Raw genomic sequence first — 25,521 nt, forward strand, 5'->3', positions numbered from 1 at the left:
ATCACTAAACTTTAAGGCCTATTTCTAGGAACACATTACGGCTTTTTGAAAACTAAGGGACTACATATTATACAGGATAAAACTCCCTGTTGAAACAGAGTCACAGGGTATATTTTATTTACCAAAAACTACAACCACCACCAATTACCACAAAGGTCAGTATTCCTAAATTTGTAGCTGGTATACTGAACAGTGAGTCTTAAATCTAAATGTAAATTAAAATTATTTGGGAAACTTAAAAACACCTATGCCTGGATATGCCTTCAATTTAAATCAGAATCTCTGTGGGCATCAACGCTAAGAAACACTGAAATTACCAGCTTTATCCTACTAATCTAAAGCTAAGTCTTTCTGAAAAATATTAACTATGCTTGCATTTAAAACATTTACTGCAACTAAGAAAAGGAAAGAAGTCACCTACTTTTGCTAAGAATATTGCATCTAAGAAATGAGCACACCATCTACCATTTCATTTTACCCTTCAAAGTTCCAAAACAACTTCTCCAAGTTATCAGTATGGAAATCTCAAAGCCTTCATTTTCAGTTGATATCTGATTTTTTTTTAAAGAAAAGCTTTTTAAAAAGTAATTATAAAAATTATCTTTTAATCTGCTACTAATTGAGAAATCAGCAAAAGCAATTATCTACTTTTAAAGGGAAATTACTATACTTACCAAAGCATTTTTTTTATACTTACTTCATTATCAGGTAGGTTATTAACACTTTCTAGTTTGAGAAGGCTAAAGCTCAGTCATTCCGTACAATTAGAAACTTAGTTCAAATTCTGGAAACTGTTCTAAACCCAAGCCATTTTGGCCACAACACTTTTCTGCTAACCACAAGAATTAGAGAATTTGTACACCTGAAGGATAGTAGTACCACATGTTGATTAGAAGAAAGGCATTTTCAAATCAGTTCTGTTACCACAGGACCTGAAAAACAGCTGCTTGGTATCTAGATCACTTGGACCCTGGGTTAAAACTACTCACACCGATGTATTTGTTCAAAAAGAAGGGCATAAAATGAGAAAGCAGAAACACAAATAGATATTTCTTACGAAAGCATAAAATAAAATGGAATGGAGACATGTAGAAAAACAGTGTTTTTTGCTTTGGACCATCAACTCCACAAGCCACCAAAAATACTGTCAATTAGGTCCGAGGAGAGATAAAAAGACTTTTTTTTTTTTTTTAAACATAAGAGTGTGTGTACGTGAGTTATTTTCCTAAAGCATCTTAGATATGAAAAAACTTCCTTATCAGTTCCAAATTCAACACAATACAAAGCAAAGGATCTTTTATTACTACATTCACACAAGTAATGATTAAGTGCCCTGAAGTTTACCCTGATAGCTGAAGATTACCAAATATTAGTTTCCACAGAAGAACTGTTTTAACTTTCTAATCCTATTCAAAGGAGAAAAGGGTGAGAGGAAACTCAGTAAGTGCTTAGCACTGCCACTTCATTTCAAATGCCATTTTTGTCCTTGGGTGAATGCATATTACACCAAACCATTATCTAGCAATAGTTTTCTATTTGGTTTAACTAGTAGCACTTAAAGAGCTTAATACAGGACAATACTTTAACAGTTTTTTTTATCGGAGACAAAGTTAACTCTAAGATAACATGACAAGCAATATACAAAATCTGTCCATCATTTTTTTGAGTCCATCTAACATACATAGCAATATGGTATTTATAACCAGAAACTGCACTGACTGAGAAGTAGACACATTAGTTTTTCAAGCTCTACCTGAAAACATGATGTTTTATTAAAAGAAAAACCAAAACACTTAAATCTCAAGTTCTATGGTTTTATAGTCCAGTCTTACTGAAGTTGCAGATTTCCTTTCTTGCAGACAAGGTAATATGCAGGAAGAACCCCACAAAGAGCACGCTGGCTCTCTGACAAATTGTACTATCTGGATTACAAATAAGTCTTGAAAATCTTCTGAAGAATGTCAAGGAGTTGCCAGAGAGATTATATAGTGACCTTGATTTTATTTTTCTTTACCTAGAATTCTATAAATTCTAAAATTTATCAATTGATGTATCTTTTAAATAAACAGCACCAGTCTTGCCCATTAATACAATTAAAATTTGACTTTCTCAGTTCTTAGTTCACAAGTTTATTATGAAAAACACTGCAGTGCTCTTGTGCAGTAACATCGTCTTATAGGAGGGGGAAAAACAGTTCTGTTCAAAACAACTCACCAGGTTCTGACAATAACAAAGAACAACATGAGGCTGAGATTTGAGAAGGGAAATAAACTGAGTGCAGACAAATCATACAATTAAATTAAACGGTATCCCTGAAAATAAACAAAACGATTTCAAAACTCACGAGTAGAGGGGAGGCCTTGGTACTTATTTTTAAAAATGTTCATTAAGCTCCAATGATTGTTTGCTGCTATCCTTATCTACAGTCATGCTGAGTAAAGCTATAGCTAAGTGGAAGTTAAATTGTATTCACGAGGTGTTAATGTTTACATCTTATTATCTGCAGTCTCTCAGAGAAAGCAAAAGTAACTACAAATAGCGCTATGCCAGAAACTGGTTTCTTGACCAACAATGTCGCTTCAGCATGCAATGAACTGGTTCATTCTAAAGTGGTCACGGCTGTTGATGACAAGAGGCTTTGTATTTTTATATGGCACATCTTTTGGTCCGTGTGAAAACAAGTTTTTTTTTTGAATGTTAACTATTCTCTGACACTTTGGAGTTACTGTTGCTCTTCCCATTTCCATTAGGTCAATTTATGGTTCATGGCAATACTGTACAAGTTTAAAATTTCATTACAGGAAGTAGTCTGGGGTACGACGAGTAACATGTGGCTCGCCTCTGCGAGGTGCTGGGTCGAATTGCAAGCTGAAACACAAAACATATTTTTTGTTTATACTCCATGTATCAGTGTACTGACAACCAAGAACATTGTTCTTTCAAACTTTACACAATTTTGCCTATACAATTTCAGCTTGCCTTTAATGGAACAGAATCCTATTTGTAGCCTAATCATCCAGTCTTCTAGCTGCATGCCTCCTCAGAGCCAAGGCAAACTTCAGATAATTTTTTAAGACAGAAATTTTATACATCAGGATTCCTTCTAAGATTATTTGAAAGAAGCGTTCTACCAAATAAATAAAATTTAAAGAGCCTAATGTACTTGTATTCTCAACCCCAGGATATATTTTATTAACCCCACAATAAAAACATGTGTTTAGAAGATAAAATCCTAATAATTCACACAGGGGCCTATATAGAACAAGTTTTTATTGATGAATTTCAACATATCCTAAGTCTGTTCAAAAGGAAACACGGGGGCACCCGGGTGGCTCAGTCAGTTAAGCGTCCGACTCTTGGTTTCAGCTTAGATCATGATCTCAGGGTCATGAAACTGAACCCCACACTGGGCTCTGTGCTCAGCATGGAGCCTGCCTGAGATTCTCTCCCTCTTCCTCTGCCTTCCCCATACTCATGCTAAAAAATCTAAAAACAACAACATGGAAACATAAAAATCAAACTGGAATCTGGATATAGCATGAGCCCTTCAACTCTTAAACTTCCCATTCCAGCTATACAGTGTGACTCAACTGCAACAGCAGCCAACTACTTAGGTGTAAATACTTACAAAGAGTATTTTAGAGTATCATCAAGTTCCATGATTGCAGCTTGATTACCACAACGATAACAATAGTTTGGAGCACTGAAAATCGTTACTACATTTCGGTCGTGGCACCAGTTATATCCCTACAAGGAAAAGAAAAGAGATAAAAACCTGTTTTACTCCCTTATTTACACAACTAAATGTGACTCAAAAAAAGCCCCTTCCAAAAGGCTTAAAAACTATTAATGTGGGGCGCCTGGGTGGCTCAGTGGATTAAGCCGCTGCCTTCGGCTCAGGTCATGATCTCAGGGTCCTGGGATCGAGTCCCGCATCGGGCTCTCTGCTCAGCAGGGTGCCTGCTTCCCTCTCTCTCTCTCTCTGCCTGCCTCTCCATCTACTTGTGATCTCTCTCTGTCAAATAAATAAATAAAATCTTTTTTTTAAAAGATTTTATTTATTTATTTGACAGAGAGATCAGAAGCAGGCAGAGAGGCAGGCAGAGAGAGAGGAGGAAGCAGGCTCCCCGCTGAGCAGAGAGCCCGATGCGGGGCTCGATCCCAGGACTCCGAGATCATGACCTGAGCCGAAGGCAGCGGCTTAACCCACTGAGCCACCCAGGAGCCCCAAATAAATAAAATCTTAAAAAAAAAAAACAAAACAAAACTATTAATGTTTTGTTTCTGGATATTTTAATAATTTTCTACTCTGTACAACTTAAAAAAAATCCATGAATTTTTCCTGAATTACAAAACTAGCTTATTATAAATAGAAAAGACACTAAAAAACACCAATCACCAAAGAATAAAGTGCTTCTTTTACATCTGGCCTTCTGTGAATAGCAGTATCTCATCAGCTTCCCACTGCAGTGGCCCTGAATATAATCCAAGAATGAGTATACAGGCATTCCTTGCAGACGCAGATAAAATACTCCTCAAGACCAAAACCACATTAATTCTCTCAGTCAGAGGTGAAGGTCCCCAAGTCAATCACTGCCTCGGTACCAAGAAAATAGGCCTCTAGCTCTCCAGCCTCATTCTAAGTCCATGTGAATACACGAGTTACTTTTTAAGTACTATACACAAATACTGTTTCCTATCTTTAACAAAGTCATACTTTTTATAATAATCACAATTATTAGTATTAATCTACGTAGGACCCTAATTTTTCAAGTATGCTAATCAACATCTCATTTCCCTTTCAGTTTCTTCTTTAAAATTACTTATAATCCTACCATTCAAAGGACCACTGAAACATTCTGGTATTTCATCTCAATCTCTCTTCCATACATACACATGTTAAACACATGAAATAAACAAAACTGAGATAAAAAATGTTACAATGCCTCTCCCCTGTTCCCTGAACCTTATTCTCCCAGGCTTAAATCCAAAGCACTACCCAGTCATTAAGAATTCTCTGAAAAACACATCAACTATGAAACTCATTATGATCAAAAGCTTGAGATTTTAATTCTAATGTGCACCTACTGTAAAGGCTCAGGCTACAACAGGAAATTCACTGGAAGGGATAAATTAATCCTCATTAATATCATTAATTAGCACCCCCCACCAGAAAAACACTTCCTAGTATCTTCCTTCATTACATTTATTTAAAAAGCAAATCAGATTTCAGAGATAAGAACATACCTCCATCACCAGCTGGTGAGCTCTGGACACCAATGTGAGGCCATTGGCATGATTAAATGTTTCAGAAATGTCTTGCCCAAAGGTGTAACCAGCTCCTCGAGGAGATATACCCCAACCACCACGATCATCTGGATCTGACCACAGCAAGTCACACATTGGACCCTAAAAAGCAAGTTAAGTTTTAAAGTGCCTCTTACAAAAATGATTTGAGTATTTCATCAGAGGGAGCACCCTATGAAGTCACACTTTGAGTGGTATTTGCTAAACAAAGTTTAAGGTTTGCTTTAAAGTCAAGTATCTCGTCAAATAAATAAACTATTTCCAAATGTTTTTAAAGGCGTATCGTGGCTCAGTCAGTTGAGTGGCTGACTTTGGCTCAAGTCATGATCCTGGGATCCTGGGATCAAGCCCCATGTCGGGCTCCCAACTCAGTGGGAAGTCTGTCTCTTCCTCTGCCCCTCACTCTGCTCCTGCTCTCCCTCTCTGTAAAATAAATAAAGTCTTAAAAAAAAAAAAAAAAAAAAGATATATCCTAGATCAATTAGCCCCAAGAGCAGTAAGTCCTATAGTATGCAAAATTCATTGTCAGACAATATAGACGAGTACTTAAGGCAGAGGCTCTGAAGACAACAACAGAGATTCTAGGCCCAGTCCCAAAGGTGTTATGATCTTGACAAGTTTCTTAATACCAGCTTTTAAAGAAAGAGGTTGTTGATAAGAGTGTTCATACCACATGGGGTCATTTTTGAGCATTAAAGGAGAGAACACATATAAGAAAGTAAGTTATGGGGGCGCCTGGGTGGCTCAGTGGGTTAAAGCCTTTGCTTTCAGCTCAGGTCATGATCCCAGGGTCCTGGGATCGAGCCCCGCATCGGGCTCTCTGCTCAGCGGGGAGCCTGCTTCCCACCCACCCCCTGCCTGCCTCTCTGTCTACTTGTGATCTGTCAAGTGAATAAATAAATCTTTAAAAAAGAAAAAAAGTTACAATAAAATCTTTTCCTCTAAAAGGTTTTCTGAGAAGATTTCATTACCAAATAAAAGTCAATACCTCATGAGGAACTTCTTGTAGGCGATCAAGTGCTCTGATGTGATCCAGTGTATCTATGGATGGTGAGAGGCCACCATGTAGACAGAATATCTGGAAAGAGTGGTTTATTATAATGTTAACCTCACATAGAAGAAACTTTAAACATTCTGGACTGAGCTGCAAGCAGCAGCCCACATCACTTGGTGTGACTTGTGTTTCTGTATTCTACCAGAACCAGGCTTGTCTTGGCAGGGGCTGTCTTTCTTCCAACCAACTCTAACCTAGTGAATACACTCCCTTTCTCCCAGATAACATTTCTCTCATCTTAACCTCAGCATAAACTATCATCTTTCTCACAGAATTTTCTTGCCATGTCTTCTGTACACTCTTCTACGTGGACTAGTAAATAGCTAATTACATCTCTAAGACTCATCCAGAAACAACCTGAGAGGATGGATGGGCTACATCTTCCATCCCTGTTGTCCCGACATACAGTTCAGTGCTTAATACAAAGGCGGCACTTTAGAAGTCTAGAAGAGGGGCACCTGGGTGGCTCAGTGGGTTAAGCCGCTGCCTTCGGCTCAGGTCATGATCTCAGGGTCCTGGGATCGAGTCCCACATCGGGCTCTCTGCTCAGCAGGGAACCTGTTTCCTCCTCTCTCTCTCTGCCTGCCTCTCCGTCTACTTGTGATCTCTCTCTGTCAAATAAATAAATAAAAATCTTTAAAAAAAAAAAAAAAAAAGAAGTCTAGAAGAGAAGTGTGGGTGGAAAAATGAGTGGCACCTAAACATTAGGAGAGCAGATTCATGAAAATAACCAGCAATATAAGTTTTAGGAAGGCCTACATACCTGCCCATCCACCAAGGCAGTGAGAGGAAGATAGTCAAAAAGATCTGTAAAATATTTCCAAACATTTGCATTTCCGTATTTCCTTAAACACTCATCATAGAAACCATATACTTGTGTGATCTGTCTGCTCTCATGATTTCCTCGAAGAATGGTGATGCGCTCACGGTAACGAACCTGAAACAACAAAACAGAAAACAATATGAATACGTGACTCCTTCAAAGACTAAATGACAATTCAGCAAACTTCCTACAGGAAAAGCCAGAGTTCCAATTTTGGTGGTGGTGGTGGGGGGGGGACTCCCATGCCCCCAAACACTGAAATGAAACCCCACATCTACAGACATCTGTCCATGGAGAACTGGCAAACCCCATTTCAACTACAATCAAACTCTTGCTACTACCAACTTTACACTAAGCATAATCATCAGCCACAGAACTCCATGAAATTTTTTCTACAGTTAGATGACTTTGAGTAAATGTCTAGGTATGCAATAACCATCATAATTACTTTAGAACCTTTCCATCAGCCCAAAACTATCCCCTGTGGGGGCTGTCCCAACTCCTACTCCCAGCAACCATTTATTTGTCTTTTCCATATATCCTTAAACACTCATCATAGAAACTCTATATTTGTGTGATGCGTGCCTCGTGATTTCCTCTTTTGAGATCTTTTTGTAAAATTTCATATAAATGGATTAGCACAAGATACAGTTTTTCATGTGTCCGGCTTTATTCACTTAGCAGAATATTTCTGGGGCTCATCTGAATGTGTATCAGTGGATCCTTGCTATTGTTCCTTTTTATTGCTGCACAGTATCCTGTTGAATGGCTATACCACATTTTTTTTCTTTATTCACCAGCAGGAGGAACATTTGAATGGCTTACAGGTTTTGAGTATTATGAATATGTTGCTATGGTCATCTTGCCTATAAGTTTCTGTACAGACAAACAATACACTTTCACTTCCCTCGGGTATATTCCTAGTCCAATATAACTGCGGGGTATAAATATGGGTATAATGTTTTAATCTCTCCACAAACTAACACTTGGTATTATCAGCCTTACTAAGGATAGTCTTTCTAATGGGTGACTTTAATTTTCATTTCCATGATAATTAATGATTTTGAGCATCTTTTCATGTGCTTATTGACTATTCATGTATCTTCTTGGATGAAATACCTCTTCAAGTATTTTGTCCATTTTTAATGTCTTCTTACTGAATTATATATAGGTTTTTATTATATGAACACAAGTACTTTTTTCTTAGTGATATACTTTGAGAAACAAAAAGTCTTAATTTTGATGAAGTCCAATATAACAATCTTCTTAATGGATTGTGCTTTTCATATCATATCTTAGAAATCACTGCCTAACCCAGAGTTACAAATATTTTCTCCTATGCTTTATTCTGTAAGTTTCATAGCTTTAGCTTTTACATTTAGGCCTCTGATTTTGATCCATTCGTATGGTATGAGGTATCTAAGTCCATTTTTTTGTATACGGATATCCAACCGTCCTAGCACTACTTACTGAAGTTTCCTTCCCCCAATTCCCCCCTATTAGTGTGTAAGGGCTGCCACAGATAAAGTAGAACAAATGGGCAGTTCAAACAACAAAAATTAATTTCCTCACAGTTCTTGAGCCTGGAAGTCCAGATCAAAGTGTGAGCAGGGTTAGTTTCTTCTGAAGGCTTGTCTCCTTGGCTAATAGGTCATCTTCTCCATGTTTCTTATCATCTTCCCTCTGTACCTGCGTCCTAATGTCTTCTTATAGGGACACTAGTCATATGGAATTAGGGCTCACCCGTATTACTTCATTTTACCTCAATTACCTGTTAAAGGTCCTATCACCAAATACAGCCACATTCTAGAGGTACTGCGGGTTAAGACTTCAACATATGAATACGGGGAGGTATATGTAGCTCAATTCAGCCCCATAACTTTTAAATATAAATTCTTAAAGGCAGCATATTAATTCTTCTGCTAATCATTGGGATTCATCCTGGACTTTAAGTACAAATTAGCTTGCAAGGCTGTTTTCATAATATCTAGAGAAACTTTCCATCATTTAATCCAACTGCTTTGTTTGCAGATGCAGAACTTAGAATTGCCTCCAAAAATGTTTTGTAGCATATTACACGATTCAGATTAGTAGCTTCATGAACATATACATTACATATTACCTGAAATTCAGCTCTTGCCAAAACCACATCTTACCACTTCTGCAGTATTAGAGGTTTCTGGCAGCCCATTTATCATTGTGAACATTCTTTAATAAAATCTCCCCCAAAGGTAAAATCACTTTCTTTCCAAGGAAACGCAGAAGCCTGCCATTCTAAAAACTAGTGACCACTACTGTGTCTCATTTTCAGATCTTCGTACAATCCCTACAGCTATGATTGGCATAAAGCAACTTGCTTTAATTATCATTCCTATTGTTCTAGGCTGTCAAGTTTTAATGGCTACCAACTATTCCAGAGAGAAATCATAATTTAGATATTCACTTTTGTTGGATATTTAGATCAATTCTTTTTCTAGTATTAAACATAATGCTGAAATTAATATTTTCACACAAATAAAGCTCTTTTCTTCTTTCTTCTTGAATTTCTTCTTCAGTAAAAATCTAATTATAGGATTACTGTGACCTAAGATGTAAACATCCTGACATTTAGTATCTTTTATTTCAAAAGCACCTAGAAAGGTAATTATACAACCTCCCCATCCCCTGATTAAATGAAGAAACATTTTTATTGGACCAGCCTTCTAACATTTCTCAAGTAACTTGAATAAGAATAACCTTTTAACTTTCATTCAGAATGAAGACAGGCGTATGATTTTTAAGTCCCAAACCTGAATACTGCATTCCTAAATATGGAATTTTATTCTAAAACGTAACATTCAGAGAAAAATCACAAATAACCCAGGGGGCGGGGGGGAGGGACATCAAAACTGGGAGGGGGGGGGGGGAGAAAACCCAGTACAAAATGACCCCAAACAAAATCGAAATTACCTTAAGAGCTACAAGCAGAGTAACTGTTTCAACTGAATAATATCCTCTGTCAACATAATCTCCCATAAACAAGTAGTTTGTATCTGGTGATTTGCCACCAATTCTAAACAGTTCCATGAGATCATGAAATTGCCCATGTACATCTCCACAGACGGTGACTGGACATCGAACCTCCTGCACATTGGATTCTTTTGTCAGGATTTCTTTAGCCTACAGATGGAGATAAAATAAACCAATACATTTGGCATTAAACAACATTAAAAAAGATGTTTACTTAAACATAACATAGATTGAAGAGCAGACTTAGTGTAAGATGAAATTGTAGGCATCGATAGTTCCATTAAAGAGAGCAAGATATGGGCAGATTCCATCTACTGGTTATGTCACTCTTGATACTTAGAAAAAAAATGTGTCAAGATGTATAGTTCCATTCCTCTAATCACTATCAGTTTTTAGGCCTATCAGTTACCATCTAACTAAATGCTAAATAGTTCATTATGAGCAGCCATATAAGAATAATGAAAATGGTACAAGACATTCAGATACCTAGTTTCTTAGCTTTAAACCTCTACTTATAATATGCCGGCACTCCAGTATTCCAAGATACGAAGAAAGGTTTCTAATTTCTGCTTAACTGTTTTTTTTTGGGGGGGGGGAGGGGTAGAGGGGAACAACACATAAAAATTTCACCTGTATTTTTATACTTTTAATGCTAAAAATACAAACTTTTTGTTTCACAACTGTAACTACTCGATATACATGGTTTTTATAAAGTTGTTTGGTAACATATGCATTCCCTCATATAATCTCAAATTCAAACATTACTTTTTAAGGGCAGCATAACATTTCACTCAATCAAAAGTCTATCAGTCATTCAGCATGCATTTACTGATCATTTACCTTACCCCCAAAACCAAAGTGCACTGGAGAACACCTTTCACTTGCTCATCATCTGAGGGATAACAATGTTCCAGGCCTTGTGCTAGCCACTGGGGGACCAGAGCATACAAGATGGGTCACTGGGGACATGGGACCACAAACAAGAAACCAAGCAACAAAGTACAGGCTACGTTAAGTGATAAAAGGAACAAAGTAAGTGGTGGAGACCCATTTAAATAAGATATCACAACAAACAAGACAGCCCATAAAAGCACAGTGCAGCACCAGCAGCAGACAATAAAATGATCAGGTCAAGTGCTAAGACATGCTAGAGTAAGCAGAGTGCTCCAGGATCACAAACTGGGACAGCTAGGAAAACTGCCTCAGGTCAAAGAATGGGTAGGAGTCGATTACAGGAAGGGAATGCCAGTAGGAAATGGGAGGAGGTGCAACATATGCAAAGTGTGAGTATAAATTCTCAGGAAGAAGAAAAGGTCTACATGGCTGAAGCATACCACTTAAGAGTAGAGAAAAGGGTCTACTGGGGTAGGTTCAGGGTGAACCAGCTCTCCTGGTTTTAGCGCTCAAAGTCTGGCATCCTAAGAAATATCTCAGTTGCGCTCAAGTAAACCAATGATAGCTGGTCACCCCAGGGAGGAAATGAAGAGGAGAACAGGGCATGGACATGGACTGAAGAACAAGTCTAATCAAAGCACTATTAGAAGAAAGATCCCCTAGTGGAAAACTTGATGAGTGAATTTAAGATTTCAGAGGTAGGGCTATACATGTGGATATCTGAGACAGTAGAGCTTAAAAGCCACTAGTATTCAGTGACCAATCCACCAACAAATCTTGCCTAGTCTCCCTCCAAAACATATCTCAAATCATTCTGTTTTTATCTTTTTTGCTACTACCCTGGTCCAAGCCACCACTACCTCACCTGTATTACTATGCTAGTCTCCATACTGAACTCCCTGCTTCCATTCTTCCTGCCTCCTATCTATTTTCCACCTAAATGTCCAAGTTAAGAGCTAAAAAACTGTTCACCAGGTTCCTTTAATTCACCACCGCATACACAACACCTCAATAGGGCAATGTGTTAGATATAAAAGGCGTTTAATATCTGTTTGCTGAATGAATCTAGAACTTATTTATTTATATGATGGTATTGGTTAAATCATCTTCAGGGAAAGCCATGGATGTCTCTCAGGACAACATCAAAGTATAGGCCTGGAATCTGGTACCAAGTTCTCTGGAGAATGAAGAAATAACAGGTAACGGTAATAAGGAAAGGTGCCTGGATATCTAGGTAGATAAAAGAAGCCCAAAAAACAGGGAATTTTATCCTAGAGGAAGGCAGCATCCATCCACCTAGGAGGGCTATTAGAGAAAGTATAGGACTTCCTCAGGAAGAGTCAGATTTCAGATAAGCCGACAAGGTGAAAGAAATTTGTTCTGAAAATTACTTAAAAGTATTTACTTCATACACTCTACATTTATCGAGCATTTTCTTCTATGTGCAGCTAGCATTATGAAATGGTGTTCTAGAATGTACAGTGAGAGACTGCATCAGGGGAAGGAAACACACTAGAACATGGAGGTGAAACTGCTACAGCAAATTGTTGCTAATGAGCCTTGCTCACTAGATTTTAGGCCACAACCAAAGGTAACAAGGACTGTTTTTTTTTTTTTTTAAAGACTTTATTTATTTATTTGATAGAGAGATCACAAGCAGGCAGAGCAGCAGGCAGAGAGAAGGGGAAGCAGGCTCCCCGCTGAGCAGAGAGCCTGATGCAGACTCGATCCCAGGACCCTAAGATCATGACCTGAGCTGAAGGCAGAGGCTTAACCTACTGAGCCACCCAGGCGCCCCATAAGGACTGGTTTTAAGACAGTGGTATGCAACCTTAGCCATATATTAAAAATCATCTGTGAAGCTCTTAAAAAAATATAGATATATCTATATCTATATCTATATATAGATGCTAAGGCTACTCCTCTCTCAAGCCAGAATCTTTGGTAGTGGAATCCAAGCATCAATAATGTTTTTTAGCCTTCCCTCCTTATTCCACACCAGTGCTTTCTTAGGTGCAGTGAAGTTTAACAACTGTGTGTGTGTGTGTGTGTTAAGATTTTACTTATCTGAGAGAGCACAAGTAAGCACGATTGGGGATGGGAGGGTTTGCAGAGGGTAAGGGAGAAGACGCCCTGCTAAGCAGGGAGCCCACTATGGGCTCCATCCCAAAACCCCAAGACCACCACCTAAGCTGAAGGCAGACGCCCAAATGACTGAGCCACCCAGGTCCCTCTAACAACCATTATTTTCAAGTCTCAGAAATATTTAGGGAGCCTATTTCAAGACCCTGACCAATCACTGACATCCAAAAATTAGTCATTATTTTGTTCCAAGTTTAGAAAAAATTTCTGCTATGCCTCAAAAGTGATTTATCTTAAGAAATATATATAATCCATCTTGCTAGTGTAATTCCGATTTCCCATGATTTATTATTACTAAAAAAGCAGAATTTCTCTAGGCATATTCCGTAAGACTGTTTGGCATTAATACCATGTCCAGTGTTTTTAGCACCTGGCACACAGTAATGAAAATAGCCATGAATACCATGATAGGTGCCACTTTAAAGAAATTTGTATGTTATTCAGAAGTTTTAAAAGAGCAATGACATAAGAAAACAGATGGTCACAACCACATAAATCTTGCAACTCTATGAGAAGTTAAATTCTAAAATACATCTCTTGACACCTGCTTACCTGCAAGACTATTCTCTATATAAATGATAAAAAGTTGCCATTCACAACTGCCCAAAGTTTCTTATTACTATCTACTCAAAATATCTATTCAAATCATAAAAGGACAATTAAACCTAAATGCTAGTTGTTCCTTCTATTTCAATTTCGACATATCCTAATGACAAACACTGTACCTTTACTTCTATTCTATTTCTTAAGTAGGCTCCACTCCCAGTGTGGAGCCCAACACGGGGCTTGTACGCACAATCCTGAGATCAAGACTTGAGCTGAGATTAAAAATCAGATGCTCCACTGACCGAGCTAGCTAGGCACTCTGATCTTTAATTTTACTTTTAAAACTGTGCAAGTTATAGTGACACATCCTTTGGAAAAAAAAAAAAATAATTAGCAGCAGATAAAACAAAATGTCCCTTTTGACCATTCTCCACAATCCCATTCCTCTTGGGCAAAGTAACCACCAAGAGTATTCTGATGTACATCCTTTTGAAACCCTGTTTACTACAAGTTTTACATATGTATTATATGCCTACAAGAACATAATTGTTTTCTTTTGCACTTTTAAACTAGGAACTGTATTATTCATCAGCCTGTTTCTCTCCAACAGTCCATACTGGAGATCATAATGCACACATATAGACCTGATTAATTTCTTGTGCTGGAGGTAGCATAGTCCTTGAGATTATAATAAGGGGAGGGGAAGGATGAAAAGGTAAAAATGCTGCGATGTATATCCTAGTATTTGCTCCCTGGTATATAGACACTTCCTGAAAGAAGATACCATGAAGAGGACCCATTAGCAGATCTAAGAGTTAGCTTCTTTTTATGTTGACGTTATAAAATTGTCCTCCAAAAAGGAAGACACTGTATTTATAAACTAAAATAACTTCTGTGTCTGGGAAAGCCCAAACTCTTTCTTCTCTTCCTACCAAATTTCAGACCAGAACAATTATAATATTCTAGAGAAAACAGTATTATGCATCAAATGCCATCAAGTCAATTATTAAGTATATTTTAACAACAAAAGCTCGTTTACATAGAATTTAAGTATACTATTTTTTTGTCTCAACTCAGCTTTCAGAGGATTACTACACCAAAATACACTATTCCAGGACAATAATGGTTGCAGATGTCCTCAATGAAGATTATTTTACAGGGGCGCCTGGGTGGCTCAGTGGGTTAAGCCTCTGCCTTTGGCTCAGGTCATGACCTCAGGGTCCTGGGATGGAGTCCCATACCAGACTCTCTGCTTGGCGGGGAGCCTGCTCCCCCCCCCCTTTCTGCCTGCCTCTCTGCCTACTTGTGATCTCTCTCAGTCAAATAAATAAATAAAATCTTAAAAAAATTATTTTACAGTCAAGAAAAACTAATTACAGAAAAAGAAATGTCTGAGAAACTGTGCTATCACAGGAGTCAGGCCCCTTTCAAGTCTCAGAAGCACCTAACGAAACCCCCCTAGGGTCACCTAATGGGACCTCTAATGAATCATCTTTACGTTTACCTTAGCCAAAAGGGCAAGAATCCATCTAATGAGTGACCTTTAGAACCTGCAGGCCTTCGCCAACCATCAGTTTCTAAGGTAGATATACAACTTCAACTATCCAGCTTAATATTCAAGGTAAATGGCAGAACGAGATTTTTCACCAAAGCAACTTAATTAAACCTTAGAGAGGTTTATACTTTTAATAACTACCTTTTCACTTTCCGGTATTCTGACTCCTCCAATTTAAAGCTTCGTGTCACCTGAATTATGCAAAGAAGCAAAAGTAAAAGATACACATCTGAAACTTTTGCTTCCCCTAAAACATTTTTTGAGAGTTTCAAAAAGTCTCCACTAATGAACATTTGGGAAAAAAAATAATTAAAAACAGTGTGATCAGCAACCATAATTGATTTTTTCTTTCTTCATTGATTCTTCAGTAGGAACCCTACTGAAATTCAAATGGCATGAACTGAAATCAGTGAATTCAAGGAAAAAAGATCTAATAGATGTAATATAAAACTTCACAGAACAAGGTTGAAACTGGAATAAGCTAGTCCAATAATGAGTTTAACTAAAAGTTATTTTTCTACAGTCCTAAAATTCAAACAATTTGGAGATTCACTTGAAGAAAAGAAACCTTTAGAATTTATTATTAATGTCCTGCCTTCTGAGTTCAGATTCAGAAATCCTAAAATTTTCAACTTACCATCAGGTTTCCTGGGTATGGGCAATTCCTAACCACCATAATAAAATGAAATTTCAAAAAAGCAAATTTAAGTTAGATTCCTAAAATCATCCAAGTCAAGATGTTTCAAGGAAGACAAGTAAAAGAGAAAAAGTGAGGAACCTACAACAGATTCACAAACCATTTATATATTAACTTCCTAAGGGCACACAATAGCAATATAATTTCTCCTTACGTGTACCGTAGAAAAAGATATTTATGCATTTTTATATTGAAGTCATACAATATCTTCATGCATTTTTATTACTAAACCAAGCATTTTAAAATGCAAAATGATTACAATTACGTACAAGTTCTTTGTATGAAAACAATGGAGAACATTAAAATATTGATAGATTTTTTTTTTTAAGATCTTATTTATTTGACAGAGAGTGAGCACAAGTAGGTAGAGCAGCAGGCAGAGGGAGAGAGAAAAGCAGGTTCTCTGCCTAGAAAGGAGCCCATTGTGGGACTAGATCCCACACTGGGATCATGACCTGGGCCAAAGGCAGCCGCTTAATCGACTGAGCCACCCAGGTTCCCAAAATGTTGGTAGATTATGGCTGTCTTTTTTTAAAATGATTTTTATTTATTTGACAGACAGAGATCACAAGTAGGCAGAGAGGCAGGCAGAGAGGGAGAGAGGAGGAACCTGCTTCCAAGCAGAGAGCCCCATGCGGGGCTCGATCCCAGGACCCTGAGATCATGACCTGAGCTGAAGGCAGAGGCTTTAACCTACTGAGCCACCCAGCTGGTCCAGATTATGGCTGTCTTAAATCTACCACCACAACAAAAACTACTCTCATTTCTTTGTATCCCCTTCCAGCTTTTACCCACATACAGACCTCTTGCTTAAAATTGGTAAATATCTCAATTTCTGTCCTAAAGTTCATACTCATGGGGACACCTAGGTGGCACAATAGATTAAGGGCCTGCTTTGGGCTCAAGCTGGGATCAAGTTGGGATCAAGACCCAAGTTGGGCTCTCTGCTCTGAGGGGAGTCTGTTTCTGCTGCTTCCTCTAACACTGCCCCTCCCCCCCACTCATTTACTGCATGCTTTCTCTCTCAAATAAGTAAAATCTTTAAAGTTCATATACATGAAGCCAATGTCCTATAGCATTATAGCGATCATTTTAAAATGCCGCATAATATCCTCCCAGATTAATAGATGTACTGTTTATTTAACTTCCTTTCAGATTTTCAATTGTGGGAATAAAGAGCAAAATAACGCTAACGTTTTTTGATTACACAGTCCATAAAGTTCAATTATTCCCGACGTACATACGCAATAATAAATGTTAGAATGCACTCATTCACATCTATTTCAAATATAAAATGTTGCCCTCTGATTTAACTGGTACTTTTTATTTTGGAGTTCAAACTTTCTATTCTGTTTATTTACTATCAGGTATTCTTCCTCCTACACAGATTGTCCACACAAATTCTTTCAGTATCTATCAACAGAGAGCTAACTGATGCTCTTTTATATATTTTTCTATTAAAAATCTGATTATTAATTCAAATGTTCACTGGAACTCTGTTTTACTAAATTAAACATTTCACACTTTTTTAAAAGTTTTTTTTTTTTTTTTAAGATTTTATTTATTTGACAGAGATCACAAGTAGGCAGAGAGGCAGGCAGAGAGAGAGGAGGAAGCAGGCTCCCTGCCAAGCAGAGAGCCCGATCCCAAGACCCTGGGACCATGACCTGAGCCGAAGGCAGAGGCTTTAACCCACTGAGCCACTCAGGCGCCCCTAAACATTTCACACTTTAATCACAATTGAGTATATCTTCTGCCAATATAGCCATAAAGACGTAAGGGAAGCAAACCTTAAAAAATATAATAATTATTGAATTTTATTTTTTAGTTTCACAATTACAAACATTTGGAAACTATTTTATTTATTTATTTTTAAATTTTTATTTATTTATTTGACAAACAGAGGTCACAAGTAGGCAGAGAGGCAGGGAGGAGGAAGCAGGCTCCCTCCCAAGCAGAGAGCCCGAGGCGGGGCTTGATCCCAGGACCCTGGGATCATGACCTGAGCCGAAGGCAGGCGCCCTGGAAACTATTTTAAAAAGCAAATTCATGGGGTCCCTGGGTGGCTCACTCATTTAAGCATCCACTCTTGCTTTTGGCTCAGGTCATGATCTCAAGTGTGGTGGGATCTGGCCCAGCATCAGGCTCAGCAGGGAGTCTACTTGAGATTTTCTTCTTGAGCTCTCTCTCTCTAAAGTAAATAAATAAAAAATTTTAAAACGGCAAATTTGCAAGCAATAATAAATTTTTTCAATACCATAAGAGAATTTGCTTCATGATGCTTTTATGAAAAATAACAGGTAGGTTTTCTTGATTTTCATTAATTCTGCAAATAAATTAAGGTTCATGACAAACTAGTGTATACAGCTAGATTTTTACTTTGGTGTGATACATAATGTAGACATACCACTAGCCCTGGAAGCAAATAAATCTTGAGTTAATCATCTTCAACTATCAAACCTTTCTTCATAGTAGGTGTTTTTTATTAATTACACCAAACAGATACCTCTAACGTTTTATGAAATATTTTGGTCTTCTGTATGATTACACTGTATGTATATTATCTGTGTGATTATACTATAAAAGTACTATAATCCTCCATATAATGTTATACCAACTAGTAGTTACTAATTGGTTTTAAGGTTAGGATCAAACCAAAAGAAAAAGGTCAGGGATATGGATAATTCTAAAATTGTATTAAAGGAAAATACTTAAGAGATAAGTGGGTGGCTCATTCAGTTAAACATCTGCCTTCGGCTCAGGTCATGATCCCAGGGTCCTGGGATGGAGTCCCACATCAGGCTCCCTGCTCAGTGGGGAGCATTCTTCTCCCTCTCCTTGCTGGTCCCCCTGCTTTTGTGCACTCACACGCTCTCTCTGACAAATAAACAAAAACTTAAAAAAAAATTAAAATATTTAAGTTCATATTCTTCCACTTACACGTGTCAAATGCACATGTGTAGGAATTAAAAATTCCCATTCCGGCACAGAGGAAAAAATTTATATATAACAGAGAAATGTTGGTATATATGTAGTTTAAAAATTCTCACCACAACAATCCATCATGAATGATATTTGACCACTCTGGATGTTTCAGTTTCCTCCCTCATCTATACCAAGTGACTTGGCCTATGGTCTTTAATGTTCCTTTCACCACTGAAATTTTACTAAAGCCTTTTCACTAAATCATATATACCCAACAGAAAAAGGTAGTGGGCACTACTGCCAGTTTACAAACAATGGGTGGCAGACTAATGACATGCACTTGATCACCATTAGCACAAATATTTTAAAACCTTTCCCCTCTAAAGAGTTACTTCAAGTTTAAACTCCTGACTAATGAATGTGAAACCCTACTATTAGTGCAACAAATTAACAAATCCCTAAAATAATGCTATTTAGACAAAACTAACAGTGAAAATGAGTAATTCACATAATAATAGCTTAATAAATTTTGACTGAATAAATTCCAGAACTAAATATACACTGTCACATAGTTAATAGCACCACTGACGCTCCATAGTCTTTGTGAACTACACTTTGTATAGAATTCTAGCTAGGTAAATGAACTCTGTCTCCCAGGAGCAGTATGGAAAAAGGTTTACAATCTTCTTGCAGCCCTCTCAACATCCATACTCCTATCTGTAGTAGTAACTAAATGACTGAAGCAGAGGTGAAGCAGAGGTGAGGGCATGGAGTACCACAGTAACTGGCCAACTGGTCACACACAGTTTATAAAATACACAGATTCAGATATACACAACTCTGGTCACTGCCTTGTTCATCCAGCCCAAACCACACTACCGATATTTAAGTAACAGTAACTGTAACTCTGTACTGTTAAGAAATTAAGCAGTTAATCCCAGATTGCGCTTTACAATTTTTTCAGAATCCATCCCCAGCTATTTACTGGCAGCCAGACCCCTATTTCAGCTGCTTCTACCACTTCTGCAGAAGCTGAAAGAAACGCTATTTAAAAAAGCAAAAAAACAAAATCTTTTCCCTTCCAATTCCTATCTCACTTGTGTGGGAAAATACAGCTTGAAGGTTTTTTCAGATAAGGAAGGTAATGAGAAAAAGAAAAAAAAAAGGGAAATGAGAGATGGGTCAAAAAAGTAAAAAAAAAAAAGGGGGGGGTTCTCTGCCATACCAAACTTTCCCTCTCTTCTGAGCACCTTCAAAAAAGACCCTCCCTCTGTGAAATGTGTAAGCCTGATGATTCATAGACCCGTACCCCTGGGGCAAATAATGTATTATATATTAATAAAAATAATTAAAAAAAAAAGACCCTCCCTACCCTTACCTCAACACAAACCTAGTATCTCCAGGTTTTCCTAGCTCAACCTCCTCCAACCTAAACAAAGAATACTTCACAGGTAACTGACAAATAACTTATAATACCAGCAATATCGTCGGCCATTAAAGAGGGGTGGGGCAGAGACACCTGACAGGTGATACAAATGTTACCCACAAACTCCACCAGTGCCTCTCATGCTTTCTGTAGCATGAGTTTCACCTGCCAGTATTTGTAGGCAGAACTCCTGACTTTGACACAGAAAAGAAGAGTCGGGGGACCTGTGTTTCCAAATAGTAGGGCTGTTCACCCTTTCGATGCTTCCTCATTAAGTCAACCCAAAACCAAGTGCATTACTGCTTCATGACCAGGAGATCATGAAACACACACAGGCACATACAGGTAGGTCTGACTGTGGAAGCCATGATAAAAAGGCATTTTACAAATTGTACTAAACAATATAAATGTTAGATTTGCTTTCCAGGTATAAAGTTCTGTTTCTAGACCATGATTTGCACTAAGGATACACACAAAATGAACTGGCATTTTCTTCTCACTAATGTTATTTGAGGGGCAAATGCAGCCAGCCACATTCAAAATTGAAAAATTAACTGTTTCCTCCTCCAAGACAAAGTGAGACAACACAGTGTGACATAAAGAGGAAGCTTTCCAGCAATGAACAAAATGCTTTATTTTACAGAGCTGTTGATTCCACAATTCAGTCTGACTCCAATTCACCTCCATTTTTCATTAACACCACCTAAGAAAAGAGGGGAGCTGTGGAGCAACATTAGAACACTGGGCGGAGAATCTGTAAGGCTGCACATCTCACTTTAGCCCCTGAAGTCAAGTCACTTTACTTTTTTTTTTTTTTTTAAGATTTTATTTATTTATTTGACAGAGAGATCACAAGCAGGCAGAGAGACAGGCAGAGGGGGGAGGAGGAAGCAGGCTCCCCATTGAGCAGAGAGTCTGGAGCTCAATCCCAGGACCCTGAAATCATGACCTGAGCCGAAGGCAGAGGCTGAACCCACTGAACCACCCAGGCACCCTCACTTTACCTTTCTGAGCCTCTGGTTTCGATCTATCACTGAGGACGATTACTGTCTCATAAACTTAAGAGAACTGTGTATGTGAAAATATGATACAAACATCGTTCTGCATCACGCTTTCCCTTTGTTCTCAATATTCAAATTACTTTTACGGAAATGAGCCAAACAACCTTTTAAATGGCTTTTTGTTTTTTTTTTTTTTAAGATTTATCTATCCATTCCAGAGGGAAAGAGGGAGGGTGAGCAGGGGGATGGGGGAAGGGAGTGCTCCCTGCATGAGCAGGAGGGCCAGAGGGAGAAAGAATCTCAAGCAGACTCCAGGTTGAGCTCAACATGGGGCTCAATCTCACCACCCTGAGATCAAGACCTGAGCCAAAAACAAGAGTCCAAAGCTTAACCAACTACACCACCCAGGTGCCTCCAAACAATCGGTTAAATTAAGCACACATATAGACTCACAAAAATTTATTAACCACTTAATACAAAAATTTAACCTTGGTCAAGCATTTTGTAGTTCATCCAGTGAGAAGGAGGGTTTGCTTTTTACCATACTCATGTAACAAATGTGAGGCCTTAGTGACTGCATTTTATTTATAGTGTTTGCAGAGCAATGGAAAAGAACATACCTAGGTAAAGAACTCCTTTGAGGATAGGGGAAAAAAAAAAAAAACTGGCTATCAAACAACATTCTCCACAAGTTTGGACCATTTACTGTAGTTGATACTATTTACTTCTTCCAATCTCTAAGTGGAAACATACCTTCCAATTATACAAATGTAGTAATGTTACTGACTATAGAACTGTACCTGAGACAAAACTGTATGCACTCACCACAAATTTTCAACAATGAACTAAAATTATGATCCTCAAAATGACAAAGTATACTCCACATACAATCATCTTGGCTTTGATATAAATCTTAATCACACTGTGAAGGGAAAAAAATGCTTAACTAGTCAACTGCAAAAAAACCGTATTTACTTTTGTCTATAAACACACACCTAGATTCTCTGCATTTTGAACACCTACTAATGGGAGACCATAATAATGGTCTCTGAATTTTTTAGTCACCATGACCTCTCATGGTATACTTCTATCTTTACCATTTAAATATTTCAGTCAGATCACCTACCACCTTCAGGTAGATAAAAGGAAGGCTTTTGTGTTACTTTTCCTTCTTAAAATTAAAGAAATGATCAACTACTACCAAGTACCTATCTCCAACAAGTATTTTTTCTTTAAAAGGATAATCTATTATACGAATGAAAAATAGTTCCCTCAAGATTTTCAAAATACATAGTTTTCACTAGATGTGCTATTGGCTGTTCAATTAAGAGTGAAAAGAGAATTTTTGCTGTAGTTTCCTAGTACAAAAAATCATTTCGAGTCATGCATCCTAACTCATTTCACATACCTAAAAAGCTGCCTTAAAACTTAGTTTGTGAAGTTAATATACTCCGCATTTCAAAAACTTACAAGTTAAAAAGAGTATGAAGACTACATAATATTTCCCCTAAAAGAACCCATTTCTTGGGAACCTAACTTCAAATATTATTTCCACCTTTTGGGCTCTAAGAACAGAAATCTGGACATAGTAGAAAACAATGGAGATATAAGTATACATTGGTAAATCTCACTGTATCTTAGTTTTACAAAGATGGGGAAAGCAATCACATTTAGCACATGCATAAATCTTCACACACCCAAACTAAAGCACCCACTATTATCTCCTGCAGTCTCTAACACAAACCCTCTGCTTCTCTTGTTCATCTACTACTTACCTACTTCCAACCAGATTCAGGCTCCTTGAGACTGAATGTGATTATACTTCATTGCTTTTCATTTCTCTCATAAAAGTAAGCAATTGTGAATAGTAAGCAGGTGTTCAATATTTAAACACAACATACTAATTTAAACTGGATTATATAATCTCAGATTAGAAGGGAGCCCGGAACATCTATTTTAACTCTTAGTTTCAGTAGCAAAATGTGGACTAGGTGATTGTCCCAAGGTCAGTCACAACTGTTCTGCAACAGAAAGAGGACTAGTGCCCAGGTTTAATTTGGAAGTCCAGTGGTTTTCCAATTACACCATTATCTCTCTTCCAATGTTTTCTACACAAATGACTAGTCACCTCACCAAACGCTGACTCAAAGTCTATATAGTACTGATCCCTAAAAGTCATAAAATCATCACTTACAGCACCTAGAAATTAAGACTTGACAGTATACGTTAAGTAAGTTTTAAAAGCCTCTTTCTAAACCCTTCATACGAAGACCATCCTTATCTGATGAGGGTAAAGAAGGAACAGAAGACACTGCTAACATTAAAATTCAGCTCCAATAGGTAATTTGCCACCTCATCAACTAGTAGGAGTTGTTCAGGCTAACGATAAATCAATCTGAATTTGACTCATTTAAATTGCAATTATTCACACCACAGTTTCTGAAAAAGCCTGCATTAGGAGTATATACATCAAACTCATGAACCTAATTCTCCCATCAAACCGCAGACGAGTCAGCATAATTGCTCTCTAATAACGCTCTTCACTGACACGAAATGCAAATATAGTATTCCGCAATTCTGCACTAAAATGAAATACTACCAAGTTATTTTTGACAAGAGAAGTTAAACTATCTGTAGTGGAGATAAGCATTTTCTATATATTAGAAAACTGAGTCATAAAACTTAAAAAATATAGCCAATAACTAAATAGGCTACCTGTTTCCCCAACCCCTAGGTAAAAACAAAACGGAATCAGGTAATTTAAAATGGACTTATTAAAAGCTCAATCAACAGCTATTATTACTATCCATACTTACAGCCTCAAAAGTACAAACAAGTAACTTTCCCACCAAAGAGCCAGTGTACAAAACCTGCTGCTCGCAGTTTACGTTGTTCCTTTTTAAAAATAGATGGCAAAATGCCAAGTACGCTCAGCTCACAGAAGGGTTTCACAGTACCCAGTTTGAGTCAGCATAGAATTCATAGATTAAACCAACACTTGATTTCCAATCCCAAAGCTCCTTATGTGGTATGACTCACCAAATTCTCCACTTCTTCCAACTCTGAAACCTAAGTTGTAACTCCTCCCTGCACCACCATGACCTTCGTAGAAACTAGGTTAGAGAAGTATTTTTAAATTCTTTTAACACACATTTTTAAGTCAGTCTCTGGAAAGGACTGCTCAGTGAATTTAACAAAACCACCAGGGGCAGTAGGACTAAAGGTCCTGGGATGCGTGTGTGGGACCTTTAGACAAGTCTTGGGGTCCGGCCTACGAGCTTGCCTTTGGGGGAATCCTCTGGACAGCACTGGAACCAAGAATGAGGCCTGAGCACAAGTAAAAAGCCTCTTATCCGCCTCACAGTAGAGTCCTACACCCGCATCCCAGGCCGCAGAACCCACGTCCTCTTACATGCACCTCAAAACCGACCCCGACCCGAACACACAGCGTCTCCGCGCCCCCAGCCACCTCGCCCGGCCCCAAGGCGGAGAGGCTCGGAAACCCCGGAGTAGGGTGAACGGCGCCATTTTAGGCGGCGGTGGCGGCGACAACCAATCCCTGCGCTGGAGGCAGGGGGCGCCGGGTCGCCCGGGAGCCGCCGCCGAGCCGCGCCGGGCGCCGGTCTGGGAAGCTGGGGGGGGGGGGGGGGGGGACACCCAGGCCGGCTGCCTCCGCCATGTTGCACCCTCCCCACCGCCGCCTCCTCCCCGAGGGGCTCGGCCCGCGCCGCCTCCCGCAGCCGGAGAGAAACTCACCTTCTCGCAGAGGCTCTTGACCTGGGACTCGGACAGCTGCTTGCACTCGTTCAGCTGCTCGATCCACTGGTCCAGCTCCTTGGTGAACACCTTCTCGTCCATGATGCCACCCGCCCGAACCGGCTGCCGCTCCGCGCTCCTCCCGCGCTGCCGCCCGCACACGGGCCACACGCACACGCCGCCGCCGGCTCCCGGGGTACCTGTGTGGCTGCTGGCGGCTGCTCGGCGCTAGCGCAAACCCGCGGACTCTCCCTGCAGCACCCGGCCACCGGCCGCTGCCCTCCTCCGCTCGATCTAGCCCCAGAGCTCGGCTCTCTGTAATGGCGGCCGCCGGCGTGGTGACATCACGCCCGGCGTCAGGAGGCGGCGGGGTGGAAGGGCCGGGA

General features: G+C 38.8%; 1 protein-coding gene across 1 annotated transcript; it reads right to left on the reverse strand.

Moving 5' to 3' along the window:
* Positions 1-2,113: 2,113 nt before the first annotated feature.
* PPP2CA (protein phosphatase 2 catalytic subunit alpha) lies at positions 2,114-25,444 on the reverse strand. The gene is made up of 7 exons (XM_047730807.1): positions 25,136-25,444; positions 10,134-10,343; positions 7,125-7,298; positions 6,296-6,385; positions 5,248-5,409; positions 3,629-3,747; positions 2,114-2,868 (listed from the first exon to the last, which is right to left on the reverse strand). Exons 1-7 carry the CDS (start codon positions 25,235-25,237, stop codon positions 2,796-2,798), a joined length of 930 nt encoding a protein of 309 aa, XP_047586763.1. The 5' UTR covers positions 25,238-25,444; the 3' UTR covers positions 2,114-2,795.
* Positions 25,445-25,521: the final 77 nt, after the last annotated feature.

Source organism: Lutra lutra, chromosome 5, assembly GCF_902655055.1.
Source record: "Lutra lutra chromosome 5, mLutLut1.2, whole genome shotgun sequence".
In the NCBI taxonomy this organism is placed as follows: Eukaryota; Metazoa; Chordata; class Mammalia; order Carnivora; family Mustelidae; genus Lutra; species Lutra lutra.

Excerpts from the sequence above, each read along its gene's own strand:
- PPP2CA (XM_047730807.1), bottom strand. The coding sequence starts at position 25,237 with ATGGACGAGAAGGTGTTCACCAAGGAGCTGGACCAGTGGATCGAGCAG. Across the intron at positions 7,299-10,133 it reads CTCTGCTTGTAGCTCTTAAG|GTTCGTTACCGTGAGCGCAT; the intron begins GTAATTTCGATT and ends TTGTTGTTTCAG. Across the intron at positions 5,410-6,295 it reads TACAAGAAGTTCCTCATGAG|GGTCCAATGTGTGACTTGCT; the intron begins GTATTGACTTTT and ends CTTGCTTTTTAG.